Below are 17,778 nucleotides of genomic sequence, written 5' to 3' on the forward strand. Positions count from 1 at the left end.
ACCTGAAATACACTCAAATGTCTGTCTAGGTGATAAGTTGCAGTGGTGTAGTATAACTGATATGTTTTCTGAAAACAAGGGTAAAAAGGAAAATTGAAAGTGCAAAGGTAAGGAGGAATTTTGCTAGCTCTAGTTTTTACGTACGAGCAAAACACCCCAAAGAATTTTTTTTCTTCATCCTACCAAGGACATAATTGAGAATTTCACATTGTTGCTTCTCCTAGCAAAATGAGTGAAAGCTATTTTTGAAACACAATGCATACAAAGAGCAAGTAGGGTTTTCTGGAACGCAAGTGTATATGCCTACCAGTAAGTTCTTTGCTGGGATTTTACATTAATTAAAGCAGTGTACACTTGGTCCATGGTGCTTAAAAGCATAGTAATTCCTCCCCTATTGTTACACTCTGAACTTGACAGTATTTGAGTAGTCTTATTTCATGGGCTTGGAAAAATCCCTGTTATACCACCCACTGCTGCTCCAGCATGGGTGATCGGCTTCCTTACTATACTAGCAGTGCCATGAGGAAAATGAAGATGACTGATTGTTTTCTGCCTTTTCTTTCTTTAACCAAACTTCAGAACATTTTCATTTTCCAAAATACAGATGAGGCATAGTGGTTTTTTAAAGTTACTCTTTTCATTTTTACTTCCTCAGCAAGCTCAACAGTCAGTGCAACAGCAGGAGGCAAAAATGAAAGGAGCGGTCAGAGATAGATTGTGGTAGGGTTTGTTATTGGGGCTGAGAGAAAGAAGCTCAGATGAAAGCAGAACAGTTGGCACCTGACCTTGAACAGCAGATTAATAAAGAGAAAGAGTTTCTGGTGTCAAAAATAGACATACCTGATCACAGACAAGCATGTGTGACAGTTGCACAGATGATAGGTTCTGTGTGGCTATTTACATGGCCCTTAGCAGATTCAATGTTGGCAAACTGATGTTGGAAGGTGTTTCTGCTGGGCATTTTGGACTCATGGACTTCACCCTTTAGCCACCTAAGAAAGAGTAATGTAGCTGTAATACAGTTTCTGACACAGTAGTGTTGGACTTTTTTTTGTCTGCAGCCTAATTTTCAGATATCTGTAACAGCTCTCAGAAACACTGTCTAAACTGTTGCTATTTTTAGCCTTTTTTAATGAGAACGACAAAAATGGCTCAGACTAGGGCTTTCTCCAGTCCCTTTGGCAGCATTCCAGCTGTTCTGGCAGCTGAGCTATTAACTAGCTAGCTGGAGTCTCCTTTTGCTAATTGTATTCTCTACTACTGCCAGCTTACAGAAAGGAGAAAGAAGTGTATGCAGGCTGTGACTCATGTTAGTCCTCCTCTTTGTTAAAAAATATCCTTCAGTGTGTTATGACCTTCCTGCACAAGCTTTAAACCCAGTCCTCCGTGTTCTGTTCGACAGAGAACTCTGTCTTTCATTCTGTTCTTCACAGTCTATTTGCTCTTTTGCTTTTTAACCTTTCTCATTGTAAGGAAGTGTAGACAACCATTGTCTGTATATAATAGAACATGTTCATATAATCAATATCCAGCTTTGGGAAGGGACTGCATGTGAGAGAAGGGTGCATTTCTTTGTGTTTTATGCTGACAACAGCAGGCTACAAAATCAAGGGGGTTAATCTGGTTTTCTCTGCGGTGCAGATGGTTTGCTGAACGAATTAACAGACAAAAAAATGGAATCAGGATGAATTATGATGAAGATATAATCAGTCATTTGCTATGTGAATATAGTAGCAAGTTTTTTGGTCAGCACAACTGTTTCATGTTCAATGCAATGGACTAGAGAAGGATCAGGGCTACAAGAATAGCCATTGACTTTGCAAGGTTTGTTGGCTCAAATGAGCAGCTGGCTTCGTGCAAGTAGCAGCTTCATCTTCAGTCATGACACCCTTATTGATCATGAGACAGAGAAAGGAGAATCCCCTTTATTGTGTCTGACGTTAATGAAGATGTAGGAGGCAAATGTTATAATTGTTTTGTTCATTCATGTTGAAATATATCTCAGAAAGATAGCCCAGGGTAAAACTAAACAGAAAGCAGGAAAAATATGTTTCTGCATGCTACTCTGGTTTAAGCCAATATTTTTATATGGGGGATGTGTTTAACCTAAAAAAATTACATAGTAATAATAATGATGACAGTAAGTTAAGGTTTTGAACTCTACAGCTGCAGAAATAGTATCAGCAAAATTGATAAGGCTGCGCAAAGTACAGAAAATAGGGATTAGTTTACTATAAAATTAATTATAACAGTAGTTATTCACATACGAAATAGATGACTGAGTACATGTTTTAGGGAACAACATGTGGATTCAGCCAACAATAGCTACTAAGAATTTTTTTTTTCTTAACTCATTAGATTTTAAACTTACATCTGTGCAACATTCCTTAAAAATGTCTTATTTTGTACTCTGTACCTGGTACCTTAAATACTAATTATATGCATTTCCCCTAGTATCACTTCAATCCTTCCCAGTCAGTCCTTGTCATGGAAGGAGATGACATTGAGAATATAAATCAAGCTCTCCGAAAGGTCTCATACATCAACTCCAGACAGTTTCCTACTGCAGGCATACGACGTCTCAAAGTCTCATCTAAAGTCCAGTAAGTTACACTTCAGCTGAACTGATTACATTAGGAATATTTTTAATGAATTACTTTTTTCTTTGGTCATGTAAAAAGAATAATTTTGGCTAAATTACATTGCTAAATCATACTTTTATGTTATTGAGTATAAAGGATGAATTTAATTTCCTTTTATGCTGATTTACGTTGTGGTTTTCTTTTGATATTGTCCTTTTAAGAAACTTTTCTTGTTAATGTAATTTACTTGCATTCTGTTTATAGTTTGGAGCATACAGTCTGGACTAAACAGTACTTGCATTTATTGTGTTCTTATTTTACTGTTCATTTTAAAAAGTTATAGTTTCTTCTGAGATAGCTAGAGCCATGACTTTTTAAAGCAGGCCTATTACATCTAACAGATGACAGAGATGCAAGAACAGTATTTGTAGCTGTGCTTGAAATTGTCTTTGTCTGTCTGTATCCTTATATGGCTGTCATCACTGAAGTACTGGTGTTGGGTGTTAAACAGAAATCTGTGTCCTTCCATTTGCATGCAACAGTAGTGACAGAACCTGCACAATAATGTTTACAGTTGTACATAATCAAAGAGCCGTCTGCCGCTCCTGAGCCCCCCGGGATACGTCTCTGTTACAGCAAGTTGTACAGTGCAGTGAAAGCAGATCTTTAGAGTGAAAATAAACATCAGTTCTACGAACTCTCATCTACTGCGCGTACAGTTCTTACTAAGTACTAGGTTTAGTCTAGTGCTGTGGGCTGACCACACTGTTTGGAGTGCATATTCTGATGCAGTTGCACTGGAAGCAGTCCAGTTCGCAGACTCCAAGGCTGGCCCAAGCCTTGTACCACGATGAAGTAAGACAGAGTTTGTCAAGAGATTCACTTCCAAAGCACAGTGCTGGTTTAGATGAAAATGCTAATATAGGGCCCTTTTGTTCCCAGTAAATACTGGGGGGTGCCAAAATGAGTTCATGATGGGTCTAATTTAAATGGATAATTAGGCCCTTTTATTCACACATGACAAGATAACCATATTATATTCATTAGATATCGCTTTGAGAATTTAATGTTAGCTTTACTGAAGTTAGTTGTTATCATCTAATTAACTTTGATTTTTTTTAACCATTCACTACTTTGTTAAATGTCAGTTAAACATCAAAATATTATTCTCATAGTGACCTTACTAGAGGCTGAGCTTGTAATTAATCTGTTTGCTAAGCTGTCCCTACATAATTTCAGTAGTTGTGAATGTGAGAGGGCATGAGAGGAACAGAGCTGTTACTGTCACTGCTGACCTATGGACAGTGGTACAGATGCATGTCCTTATGTGTGCCAGTGTCAAAGTATGGAATAGCCTGATCTGAGACAATATAAAAGGATGAGAGCCATCAGGTCGGTTTTGGGCAATGCAAGTGCCACACACTTCTGATGTGCAATCTGTTACATGCAGTTAATGAATAATATATTTTTCAGATGTTTTGGTGAAGATGTCTGCATTAGTATCCCAGATATAGATGCGTATGTAATGGTGTTTCAGGCCAATGAGCCCAAGATTACAATAAGTGGGATGGACCACTTTGCTAGACCAGCTGCACAATTTGAAAGTGAAGGAGGTGTTATTTTGTTACCCGACATCAGGATTGTCAGCACAGTCACTAAAATGGAGCACTCAGTGGACTTAGAAGAACATGACAGAGGTTTGTGGATTTTTTTTAAATATTATTTCTTACTTTGGAACATGACCCCTCACATTTTTTTAAAGGATAGCGCAAACAAGTAACACAAAGGAAGTCACTTCACCTAGATTAGTTTAGGCAATGTTAGGCAGCAATAATGCTGTACCGAAGACATTCAATTAAACACATTGAAAAATGTGTTAAATACTGATAGATCAGTATGTCCTTCAAAAAAAGCAGCTTTTCCATTTAGTGTCTTGCCTACTTCAGAATAATGCCTTTCCGCTCTTCTTTACATATTCCATTGAATAACATTTTCATTAGAATCTCTCTATTTGTAACAGAATTTTGTTAATTGTCCCGATTAAGTGGAAAGCAGTAATTGACCAATAGTTGGAGTTTTAGTCTGTTCTTATGTTTCCGGCTCTGCTACTGAGTTGTGGGTGATACTTACGAAAGTAATCTTGTGCCTCAGTTTCCCACCTATGTAATGTAAATATAATAATTTGCAAAGATATTTTTCAACGATGAGAGTTTATTCTAATGCTGAGCAATGTGTGTATCATTATTTGACACTAGGTGAATGTTCAAAAATATAAATAAGGTTTAAAATAATTGTCTACAAAGGAATCTTCCTTTTGGATGTTTGTGTGCAAGGTAAATGAAAAGCCTAGTAATCTGAGGAATCATTCTAAACAATATTTGTTGGACTAGAATAAGCAGCAACTAGATGTACATCTCTTGAGAAGATAAAATCACTAATGATGCGCAAGTGTAGGGGCATGGATTCCCTGAAGCCATGCTCTGTAATAATGCTGCTTATCACTTGCCTGAAACTGCATCTGTCCTCTGAAGGCTGGAAAGTGTATCATATCATAATATCAACTGCATACAATTACAGTATGTAAAAAAATGAATTCTTGCATAGAAAAGAGTGATCATTATCCATCACTTAAGACACAACACATGTATGACGCTCCATGTCCCTAAATGTTATGACATCTTCAAAACTGTTCAGTGAATTGGGAACTACTGCCCTCCAGTTTAGTTCATAAATTTCGTCTATCCCAATTTCTCCCAATACAATTATTGACATAATTACTGTTGCCAGCACCTTGTAACCTAACAAGCCTGAGTCTCACCTTGAAAACGAACATAGTAGCATTTCCTAAACTACTGGTTAATTCCTTGAAAGTCAGGCACGTCCTAATGTGCCATCTCTTGGTTATTTCTGCTAAGAGTGGTTAAAATGGATAGATAATAATTAGCTTTGGGAATAACTGTGTTTTGCAAAAGATTATTGAATTCTAAGTCTCAATTCCTGCATTATAAGCTTGAATCATTATTTCCTTCAGCCCAGATACTATCTGACAAAGGGAAAGACAGCCATAAATCTTGACCTATATCTACCTATAGCTATTTTTCCACTTATTGAGAATTTACATAATTCTGTAGCAGAGATGCACATGGCAAGGCTGAGAAGGCTGATTCAGTCACCGTGTATTCCCCAGCCACAGGACCAGTTAGGGCTGTCTCTCATCAAAAGCAGATCAGGCAGTTGCCACAGGCAGCAGCATGACTATGGCTCTGAGGCCTTATTTACCTGCAGAGGGCCCCTGGAATGCCAATACTTTGCTGCTTGTCCTGCCTCAGTAGAGAAATCAGTGGGCGCCTACCAACAGCTGAATTGCTGCCCCTACCTCTCCTGCTTGCCCACTGACAACCAGAGCAGCAAAGCTGACCAGTTCAGGCTTTTCCCTTGCTCTGCAGCCCAGCTCTTGCCTGTCTTTCATAGCTTCCCATAAAATAGTCCAACTCATCAGCCTTAGCAATATTCAGATTTGCCTATCCTACAAGTTTGAGTTGGGTCTGCATTTATGGATAAGCTAGAGCTGTACCTAGAGTTCAGATACCCAAATTCACTGTACCAGGAGTTGGGAATCTAGGGCATAAGACTTTTCTGTCTGTGCCTTCCTTCCCCATACACTGTCTAAAATAAAATTTGCAAAACGGACACTAAGTTCCAAGATTGCAGTCTCTGTGTCTACAGTACCCTCAGAGAGCTGGTTAAGCAGTCTTGCCAGACGCTCGTGCTAAGTTGACCAGAGAATTAAAATATTAAATTTATATGCTACTCCTTTTCCAGCGACAGAATTATTTTTTTTAATCGCACGTACTGAAGGATAGTCAATTTACAACTCAATTCCTCCAAGTCACACAACACAGGATCTTGCCATTTATGATAATACCACATTCTTGGATAGATGGCCATGTTCTTTGTAATGCAAATTCTTTATCGGCCATAGAGTAACTGAGAGAATCATCCAAGCATAGATATATTTGACATATTTTTCCAGTTCAGTTTTCCTTGCGAAAAGAATGAATGTGTGATACCAACCTGGTATCAATACAGTATTGAAAAATAGAATTGTTTACATGAATTTACTTCCAGGATCAAATTTCAGTTTTCTATTTCCAGTACTGTTCTTGAATGCCTTTTATTACAGAGCAATATATTTGCTACCTATCTCACTAGGTATTTGTAGGCCTCCATCATCATAGCACCTGAACAGGCAAGACACTTCTCTCTTGATTTGCTTCAAGTATGCTGTATTTAATATCGGCAAAAAGCAATTCAGCCATCTTTGCAAAAATTGAAAGCCCTGATGCAAAGCACATAAAATGACTGAGCTGTTCTGCGATCATTTATCTGAGTTTCTTTCTTCTTTTTTCGTGGTATATGCCATGTGTTCACAGCCAATAAGCCAGTGGTATTACAGGAAATGCTCCACAACCTGGATTTCTGTGATATTTTGGTTATTGGCACAGAACTAGATCCTGAACAAGAGTGTTTAGAACTAGATCATGTGGAGCTTCAAGGAAAACATCTCGATGTCACAAATTCCACAGCAGGATATTCAATCTATGGTATGTTCATGGACTCTGCTTTCCCTTATTTCTTCCCACCAACAATTACATTACTGGAATGAAAGGACTAACGTGAAAGAAATTGGACAGAAATCTGTGATGTATTAGCCATAAGATATTCCAGGGGAGACAAGTCACTTCTTGATCTCTGGGTGTGCTGTGTTTATCCTTTGGAATACAGCACAGCTTTGTCTTGATCTCAGCATCCCTCCTGCTACTCCCCAAATAAGGAAAATAGCAACACTGCTTTCTTTAAATGTGGGGGTTCTTGTGGGTCATCACAGTGGAACGTGGGAATGAGGAGATTCCTCAGTGCTCCTGCACAGTGCTGGTAACCTATTGGCCATTTTTTTCGATTACTAAATAATTTATTCTAAATCTTTGCTGTTGTATTTGTTCCTCTCCATTATGGACCTACCTTCATTTCCAAAAACTATTCTCACATAATTTGCTATCAGCCAAAGGCTCTATCAGGGAATATTTGATGCACTGCCATTTTCAGATCATTTTGCCAAGTTTTGTATTTTCTGTGAACATTTGATTTCTCCTGTACTGCCCAGAGCATTTGTTACATAGCATCTTCTTGAGATTATTACTGCTCTACCACCATTTCAGGTGTGGACAGCATGCACAACTATGAACAGGTTCTTCGGCAGATTCGATATCGTAACTGGTACACTTCTGCCACCTTTGACAGAAAGTTCAGAGTCAAGTGCTCCGAGCTAAATGGACGTTACACTAGCAATGAATTTAACTTGGAGGTAAGCAATCATTTAGTCAAGTTTTCTTTTCCAGCACTGAGGCTGAGCACTAGCCTTATCTTCAGTGACATCAAGTTTTCTTTAAAATATATAAAATGATTGACACGTTCTGGTAACCATAATCAAATAAAGGAAAAATTCTAAGTTCTATTCAAATACGAAGTTGACTTCTCCTGTGGGCATTCCTCAATGTGGGGGTCTCTATTCTGCTGCATATGTAAGGAGATGACCCTTCTCTTGAACTCCACTAACACAGAGAATTACTCCTGTTCAAACAGACTGGAGGCTAAGGTCATCATCATTGTTTTTCCATGACGTAAAATCTCCTACAAGTCTTTTTGAAGATTTATACACCTGCTTAAAAGTAAATCATTACAGCCTCGTTATTTTCCTTAGATTAGTTATTTTTTTACTTAACCTGACATGCTTTTCTTTCCTGCAGCATTCACCTTTTCAGTTTTTCCAAGCACCTCCCCCCTTACGATAAGTTTTATAATTTGTTCTTCATCAGATGGAGATCATTCCCGGTAATTTACATAATTTCAGATTTCTTTGAGGAGGAAAGTCAGTATACAGGTAACAAATGCATAGGATGGACTTCATCTGTCATATTCTCTTGGATCCACTACCCAGACATGGTCAGTTACCACAGGAATATGTAGATAGCGCTCTTGAGCTTATGTGTGCTGGTACTAAGTCCAAGGCAGCACAGTGGCTCAGGGACTGAGAATTACTGCTGATGCACCTCAGCAGGAATCATGGACCTATTCTGAAGAACCAACTTATCCAGCCTAGAACCCAGGTACCAAGTAACTACAGGAAGGGGCAGGACCTTCTTAGCAATAGGCCTAAAACTTAATAATTGGTTCTGAAAGTTTTTACATGTTTATGTTGTACTGAAAATTCTTTTCACCTTAGCATTCTGCAGTCCTGACAATAACTTCAGGGTTTTGGCTTATAACATAACTATTGGTAGGATAGAGAACTGATACGGTATCTTCAAAGAAAGTCACTCTGGAAGTAGGGACGCAGGAAAAACTGCGTCCTCTTTTAATTCTCTCTTCCTGTTTCGGTTTTAAACTCAACAAGTTTGATACATTCTCTGTCAGTGTTCAGAGTGACAAATCTCCCACTAACTTTCAGGGAACATCTAAAAGCTGATTAGTACAGAGAAAAAAAGTCATTACTTATCCAGACAGGTAAATCAAAAAAATCCTTTTCGGTGCCACTTCATAGTCTACAGCTAGAAAAGTTAGAATGCATTTTTAATGCTAGAAATCAGAGATATAGTAACCTGTATATTTTTCACTGGCATAAAAAAAAGTGAATTTGGCCTTTAAGATCTGTATAGTAAAGTTCTTATCTGCTGATGAACTTCATAGTTCAATGTAATGTATGGATCCAGTAGGCTTGGAGTATAGAGCACTTCTTAGTATCTGATCTCTTATTTTTCTCTTGTGCCAGGTTAATATTCTACACAGCTCCAACTCCAACTTCATGGACCATGTAAATCATATGATAGTACAACCACAATTTCTCCAATCTGTCAACCACCCAGAGGGAAGCATAAGTGCTGTTCACAACTCAGGTATGTGATGACTTTACAGAGACTGCTCATAATGATTCTGGTATGTCAGTTCTGGTTATTCAGCCAGCTTATTCAGCCTGGTTAACAAATAAAGCCCTGAAGTCCATAGTTACAGCTTGTGAAACCTCACAGAGATCATTGCACAGGTATGAAAGAAGGTAACATTGAATTCTCTTCTTTCTTTCCGAGGAGATACTTTGTAATTAAAAACTGGTATCCTTTTTTAAAGTCTTCATTAAAGGTTATGTACTCTGACCCACATAGTTAAGAAAATGTCTAGTTTCTAGTATTGAATGGTATGAAGGATAATATTTATGCTCATATTGTCTTTGTACATCTGTATTTCTATGGCATATTAATTTCTGCCCACCCCTTTCTAAGCAAAAGGAAGAAATGTTTGTATTATTTTTTAAATATATAATTGCTGCAGTGCTTCTGTTAGCTGCTGTCCAGGCCTCAGTCTGAAGCTCTCTGGAGAGAAGATAGGTCCACCTAGCCATGTGCAGGGGGCATTAGTATATATTAAATACAGAATTTAAATTGAATTTTTAGACTATATGAATTAAAATGTATACCCAAATCTGAAGTCTTTTCAATGAAGTTAAACCCAGGGCAAAGATATCTGTTTAAATGCTGGATTCTGAAATCCTTTTAGCTGAACGATACATATGTAAACAAGTAAAGCTGATGTAAACTGTAGGTAGTTATAAATAGTTATATACAGTTATGCTTAGAAAATTACTGTATTTTTCTGTGCACTTGTTCAGACATTTTACTAATATGAAACTGAATTTTTACAAAATGAACTATTGCAAACTAGTTCTTTCTTCTTTACTTAATATTGTTCTGATTTCAGAGTTCCATTCTTACAGGCAGGGCAAGGCGATAAAATGGGGTACAGAACTACTATAGCTCCTGGAACTGCAGTACCTAGATAGCAAATGTACATAGAAAGTGGCAGCACTTCTCCACTAACCTAGTTATGGAGCTGATAATATAAGAGTAATTCAGAGAGATTTCTTCCTGTGACTAGGTGTAGACAGAGGCTTCTCAGAGTGCAACAGAACAGTAAGGAAAAATGTCTTGAATCCTCAAGAGTCTCCCAGGAAGGTTGTAACACAGGCAAATAGAGTGGCAATGTGTTATTTTATTTCTTGGAGATTGAGATTTAAATCTTGGTACAAGTGTTTGAAACCTTTGAAAATATAAGCTTTGAGATATACTTTTTCTCACAAGTGAGGTTAATGCCTCAGTTGTAATCAGAAGGGGACAACACACAGGTAAGATAACTGAACCTTATTGCAAAAACACTTGTTCTGAAACGAATTGACTCTGCACTGATTAACTACTTGTCTTCTGTAATACAATGGCTTAAAGAACAAATGGTAGGCATACTCACTTTTTAGTTATGATTTATAATATTCATTGTAAGATATCGGTAAACACCATTCGTGTATGCTCTGCCTTAGTAGGTTGGCACTTGTCAACACTTTCTATAGTCCCAGGCACATGGCAGATGGCTGTACTGATTCTCAATTCAAAGGAAGAGGTGCTGAGGGGAAAAAATAGACAATGTATTTAGTGTTTTGTAGGCAATTTGTTCCACAAATATAAGCCCATTCCCTTTTTCAACTTCTGTTCCAGTTGTTCCAAGTGTGGCTACTGTCGTTATCATAATCTGTGTGAGCATACTCATTTTCATCATAACCTTGGGGGTCTATCGAATTCGGACAGCTCATCAGCACAGCTCTGCAGACAATGAAGGAAGTAAAGAAAATGAAATGGATTGGGATGATTCTGCTCTGACAATTACCGTCAACCCCATGGAGGTACATAACTGAGGCATCGTATTATATCATGATACTACCAGGAGTTACTGTCTGGGCTGGTAGCTTACTCAGCAGTGAGTTTTAAGCCTCTTTCAGAGTACACTTGTTTAGGCTTGGCAGAACAGTTGTCTGTACGCACACTCAGGACCCCATCTCGGTTTTCAGCTCCACACACCATGATAATATATAATTGAGCACTTAATATTTGTTGTCATATGTAATTACTAAATAGGATGGCGAAGAATTCTTTGGTACAACACCACTTCCTCTCCGTCCATATTTGCACCCTAGGTACCCAAGATGATATAGTTGCTTTGTTTTTAACTTTTTAATGTAAGCACTAATACACTAAAATGAGGGGAAATGATCAGCAGTTTAAAGAAACTGACATTGAAGAGTTAAATTTTGGCAGCTTGTCTAACAAAGATACTGCTTATTGACGTTCCATTCTTGTTACAGTAGTTTTTGAATATTTGCTACTGAATTGTATCATATTTGATGCCAGTCACATAATGATAGAAAGCAGATTTTCCCAGCTTTTTAGCACTTCTAAATGTGGAATAAATGCTCACATTCTCACAGCCACTGGCTAGCAAGAAGGCACTTTTCTTCTACTGTCTCTGTTTCATTTCTTTAAATGTACTGTAGAAATACGAAAAGCCTTACCAGACAGAAGAGGAGAGTGAGGAAGACGACATAGAAGATGAAGAGGAAGACACAACCAGTGCTGAATCAGATGAAAGTGAAGAGGAGGAGGAGGAGGAGGAGGAGGAGGAAGTGATTGTCCAAAAGGGAGACAAACAGAATGCCACCAGGAAAGAGCAGTTGGAGTGGGATGATTCAACACTCCCATACTAACAGCCCTCCAGCCACATTGCTCCTTTGTAACAACCAATACAATGTTTTTTCAGAGTCTATGAATTCATTGACAGGATTTGAACTGCTGCTTGCCTGTAACTGTTTTGCCTAAAATGATCTTCTTGTAGTAATTGATAATGATAGAACTGACCCTTTTCTTACAAAGCCCAGAGAAAACATGATACAAACTTACTGGCATCACCAGTAATAAGGTAATCTAGAACTTGATCTGTTAGCAAGTGTAGTTCTCAATTTCCTGTTTCTATACCCCAGATATGTGACAAAAGTCCTGTCACTCAATCCATAGAGGTTTTTGCCTTTGCTATTTTTTTCATACAGGAGAGATTTCAGCTTGTTATGAAGAATTACTTGTGTGGGTCCAAATAACAGTTGCCATTTTACTTCACAGTCTTACAGGTGTAAAATGTAATCCACCTTCAAATTGGGGCAGAGTTTTAGTGCTACAGGTGACAGACTGAATTCCATTTGTCATCTTGTCCTGCCTTCTTGGATGTTAATGATCTTCTACAAGGGAATATCTAGGACTTGACACGGGATGCATGTGTGCCTGTGTAGAAGTGGACAGTGTATTTTTCAGGCATGCTGAACCCTCAAGACAGGGATTTTGTCTAACCCACCCACAGAAACTTAAGAGAGTTTAAAAAACCAGCAACAACAAGGGGCTGCTGAAGGTTACAAAAGAAAATCGTTCTGTGTCCACAGATTGAGTAATATGATCTTATGCAAACTGTAAATTCTCATGGGATTGATTTACTGAAAACCTGTAGAGCTGCTCATTAGTTATGGATTGAGCAATTTGCAGCAAATCAATGCTTTAAACTGTCTTGTAAAATCATTATCTTGCTGCAGTATCTTAGTGAAGTAGTGGAAAATAAGTGACCCCATTATTCCCTAGCTATGTATGGTTGGGATTTAAACAATGATTTTACATGAGGAAAATGTTCCATTTTGCTTTAGTGAATGCCAGCTGGAATTCCTGTCTGACTGCATTCTCAAAAACATTATACTCTATTTCTTCTGTAGCCTTGCCCACCTATGAGTGGCACAAAAGAAAGTGACAACATACACAACTGTCAACTCACTCTCTTTTGTGCTCATAATTCTCCCTTATTTCTTCTTCCTGAAGCCATTAATGTTGAGAAAAGGTTTTATAAAGTAAAGAAGAATAAGAACAAATAAAACCTACCTGGAACCAAAAGAAGCAAAAACAAAACCTAAACTCGTAAGAGGTTGAGACAGTATTTTAGTTTGTTATGGTAACACAGCATATTTTTCTTAAACACTGTTTAAAAAGGAAAAAAAAAAAAGCTAAGCTACATATGATGTGTTGATAAGTCTGTGTGGTGTGGTTTTTGTCCCCTTTCCTTAATTATCTTTGCATCTTCAAATGCTCTGCATACCAAATGACGCAGCACTTGCTAGGATAACTGCTCTAATGCATAAAAACCCAAAATGGCATGGAAGTGAATGCTGCCTAGGGGCTTGTCTGGTTTTTTTCCTAAGTATTTACTCTTCTTTACAATTTCATCATGGACTTTTGCTTTTCCTTTTGTAATTTGCTGTTTAAAATGAGCTGCTTCCTCTTCTCTCTCCCAGAGAAACAAGCAGTCAGTCTTGCGACACCAGGACTTTCCTGAGCACCCATGATATGGCAAAGAATAACTTGAGCAATCTTGAGGGTATCCACCTCCCTCAATACTAAATTATTAGCAGCTCCTGAACATCTTGCAATATAGAGAATATATTGTGGGTTTGGGAGTTCTTTTAATTCCGGTTTCTGCATCTGATAGGTGCAGGGAAAGACCTTGTAGTTTAATAACTAGAAAGTAAATGAAGAGACCTCTAAATTAATTTTAAAATTAGAGATCTTCACGCTCTTCTTTGTTGTGCCAACATGATTGTTGGCACATGATTTTTAAGACTGGCAATATAGAAGTTTTCTTATGTGAGCAGTCCTGTTTTATTTTTATTCTGGTCTCTCACATATATTAAACTTACAAGAATATTTGCAGAATCAAGCCCACATAAATACAATTTATCTGCGGGAATAAAGATTGTAAAACTGGCCAAAATTTCTGTTTAATAAAAAATTAATTTAAAAATTCTGAATATCTATCTCGAACGGAAATTTTAAGTTAGATCATTTTCTAGTGTCCTAGTATCCTAAATAATTTCCTAGTGTTAATTTTTGTTAGTGACATGAAGCAGGCTCTTCATGATGCTTGTTATCAGCACATATCAGCAATGCTTTCTGCTCAGAAAAAAAAAAAAGATTTAAAATTAAAAGTAGATATTTAAAAGTAAATTTCAGATTTAAAACTGGACTTAAATTATTTTTAAAGTTTCCTGATTATTATTATTATTATTGTTGTTATCACAGCAAACATTAGGGCAACCTGAAAACAGCAACTTACAACCTTATTGACAGCCTTTAATTCTTCTATATGTTCATGTCTTCATCAGTGTATTTCTCCATCTAATAGATTTTTATCTTTTTGTTACTGGAAGCAAATCTTTTCAGGTCATGCTGGTACATTACACAAGAAGCAAACAAAGTGTTTTCTCTACTGTAAATAAACCGACATTTTTAAACCTAAGCAAAGTAATACAGGCATGTGTGTTATCACTAAAATTTGGTTTGCAACAAGATACTCAGCAAATTAAAATGTATCACTATTTATTTTAGATTACTTAGAGTGCGTTATGCAGCATTTTTCATTCAAATAAACAGAAAAATCCTTTTCACAAAATGTTAGTGAGAATGAGATACTTCTGCACAAAATGAACCTTAGAATTAGAAAATTTGTATAGAAGTTGACAGCAATGGCTTCATGAGCAAAAGCCTACTAGTAGAATAACAGAAATATCACTTTTTCTGAAATAATTTTAACAATATTTCCTCCCCTCCATGAATTATTTTTGATGTAAACTACTTGCTTAAAACCAAACCAGAACACATACATATATACGTGCATACATACACACACAGAGACTTTTTTTTTTTCTTCCCCTCTAATCAAAAGCCTTTACTCTCTGAAAAAAAGTGTTTATGCTGCGAACTCGTGAAATGGCAACTGCAGTGTCTGGCTCTTTAAGATGTAATGTTTATCCTTAGCCCAGTTACAAGGTTGAGCTATGAAGACGCACAAATAAAGGTGGCTTTTTTACAAGTGCATCCAAAAAAAAATCTCTGAAGAGGTACCCATAATACATGACATCAGGAATCTGTGATGCCAGAGGTCTAAAATGACATCACATCAATGAATACCTTTAAATTTTTGAAATTCTGATCTAAGGCTGGGAAAAGCTGCAAAACTTACAAATGCAAATTCAAGATGGTGATACACTGTGTTATCTGAATTAACATAACTGCCTAGGTTGCTTTTTGTGATCGATAGCTCAGGTTTTTTTTCTCTCACTTCTACCCCCTCCACAGGTATTTTATCTTTGCAAGTAAACCTTAAAATGCACAGTTGTTGTTGAGATTAATCTCAATATTTACTGCATTGGCTGACACCAGTTCAAAGACGTGTAGGGTTCATGACATCTTTAATACTAATTAAAATAAAATGTTGTTATTTGCTCATTCAAACAGGCAATAGTATCCTGCAGTGGTGGCTTGACTGCTTTTTAACTGGTGATGATCTCCCTCGTCAAGAGCTAATGGGAAGGTGCAGTTGATTTCCCTTTCTGGTGTGTTGCGGTCCTGGGCTTGCTGCGAGCACATGCACCATCCTTCCTTCATTCAGGAAGAAAATAAGACTCAGAAAGGGTCAGAGAGTTATAAAGTTCCTCTAGTCCGGATGAAATCCACTGTCTCCATTGCAGGAGCTGTCCCTGCCTGACCCTAAGCTGAAAATAATGCCATGGCACATTAGTAGCCCCACGTTAAGGACTGGTCAGGGTAAATCTGTAGCAGCCCCTACTTTACGCTGATAACCCCTTTTGAGCTCTGCACCTAATTTGCGTCTCAGCTGTCTCTTTCCTTGACCTGTAACCTGAGAGGCAGCTCTAATGCTTTACCTGGTGGGGATCCCAGCAGGTTAGGACACAACACTTCCTCTTCTGGAAGTTTTGGTGCCAGCATGTGCACCACCCCATTCATCTCCACCACCATTTGTGCTTAGCAGAAGAGGAGAATGACAGACTTCCCTGAGGTGACAGAAGGTAAAGTTCTGGTGGAGCTGCTCCTGGTATCCTGGAATATGCATTATAATACTGAAATTAAGGATGTTTGAAAAAGCATATGGATACTTGGAGAGGGAGAGGAAATTAAACTGTGAGGACAACTTCAGGGCTTCAAAAAAGTCTCCTCTTCCCTTAATTAACACATGCTGACTAGATTAAATACCTCTATACCAGCATATCCCCACCAATTTTTTGTATGCTTATTGAAAATGACAATAAAACCTCATAGCAAATTACAGCTTCCATATAAACAATTTCCAGGAATCTAGCAGTAGGCAAAGGAGCCAAGTGCTAAAAATCTTGGTGTCTGACATCATGACTAACATCCCAATTTTTGTTTTGGCAAATTTCCTTCACCTCTGTGAAGTGTAGCTGTTTCCTGGATGTATACTGTATACTATTTCTGCACTACTCTTAAAAAGCACCAATAGGTTAACAGCAAAAGAACAGCTCATTGGGCAGAAAAATAAAGGTGTCATAGCTTGTAAAAAAGGTGTTTTAAATATACTTAGATATTTGTTTCTTCATGAAATCCTGGTGTTGAAAAAAACAATTTCATGAAATAACATTTTGGGCAAATATTGACAGTTGCCACACTGAGAAATAGCAGTGATATGAGCAGAATTTTGAAAAAAACATACACAAACTGATATGTTTGTTATATTGCATATATAATAGTTTGTATACATACAAATTTTAAGTAATAGTTTATGTGTGTGTATATATATATATATAAAAGAATATATTATCTAGATTGGAAATACACTTCTCTTGTTTATCCAGCATTTTCTGTGAAGCTGCATGGATTCAGGCAGCACCTCTAGAGTTGCTCTGAGACTATCTGGAAGTGCTAGAATTAAAGTATATAGCATCTGTGCCCTTAAAATGGGCCAATTTATGGCTTTTTAGACTCGCAGTCAGATGCTAGTCATCTTGCTGGCTAGCTGGAAATCACAGACAAATGGCCAATGAGCTCTGGTTCTGCCCTGATAAAATTACTGAACAAAAAAAAGTGGAAATATTTGGGGGAATCTGGATGTGCAGTAGCCTCATCTTGATGTTTCACTTACTTTTGACTGTAAACCTTGGGATTAATGCACCTCTGGATGAGCCCTGTAGCTGCTGACCTTTACTTAATATCTGCTTAAGGCAGTTCTCATACACCAGTTGGGCAAATCTAAGGAGGAAACAGAAATAAAAAAAAAAGACTGTCAAAGACAGCAAAAGTAAAAGCACCTTTGAAATGACTAAAAATATTACTGTTAATTGTATGTAATGCTGTGCTATATAAATATGATCTTCCTCATATTTCAACCAGTATTACCAACCATATAATAGCATTATGTT

General features: G+C 37.5%; 1 protein-coding gene across 1 annotated transcript in view; it reads left to right on the plus strand.

The window, feature by feature from the left end:
- The window catches only part of CLSTN2 (calsyntenin 2), a 195,810-nt gene extending 181,710 nt beyond the window's left edge, over window positions 1-14,100 (plus strand). Inside the window, exons 10-16 of the mRNA XM_050902833.1 lie at window positions 2,455-2,603; window positions 4,056-4,279; window positions 7,016-7,186; window positions 7,802-7,947; window positions 9,412-9,535; window positions 11,180-11,364; window positions 12,013-14,100. Coding sequence (XP_050758790.1) covers window positions 2,455-2,603; window positions 4,056-4,279; window positions 7,016-7,186; window positions 7,802-7,947; window positions 9,412-9,535; window positions 11,180-11,364; window positions 12,013-12,222 — 1,209 coding nt within the window. The 3' untranslated portion in view covers window positions 12,223-14,100. The remainder of the gene's footprint in view (window positions 1-2,454; window positions 2,604-4,055; window positions 4,280-7,015; window positions 7,187-7,801; window positions 7,948-9,411; window positions 9,536-11,179; window positions 11,365-12,012) is intronic.
- Window positions 14,101-17,778: the final 3,678 nt, after the last annotated feature.

This window comes from Gymnogyps californianus, chromosome 10 (genome assembly GCF_018139145.2).
Source record: "Gymnogyps californianus isolate 813 chromosome 10, ASM1813914v2, whole genome shotgun sequence".
NCBI classification, from domain to species: Eukaryota; Metazoa; Chordata; class Aves; order Accipitriformes; family Cathartidae; genus Gymnogyps; species Gymnogyps californianus.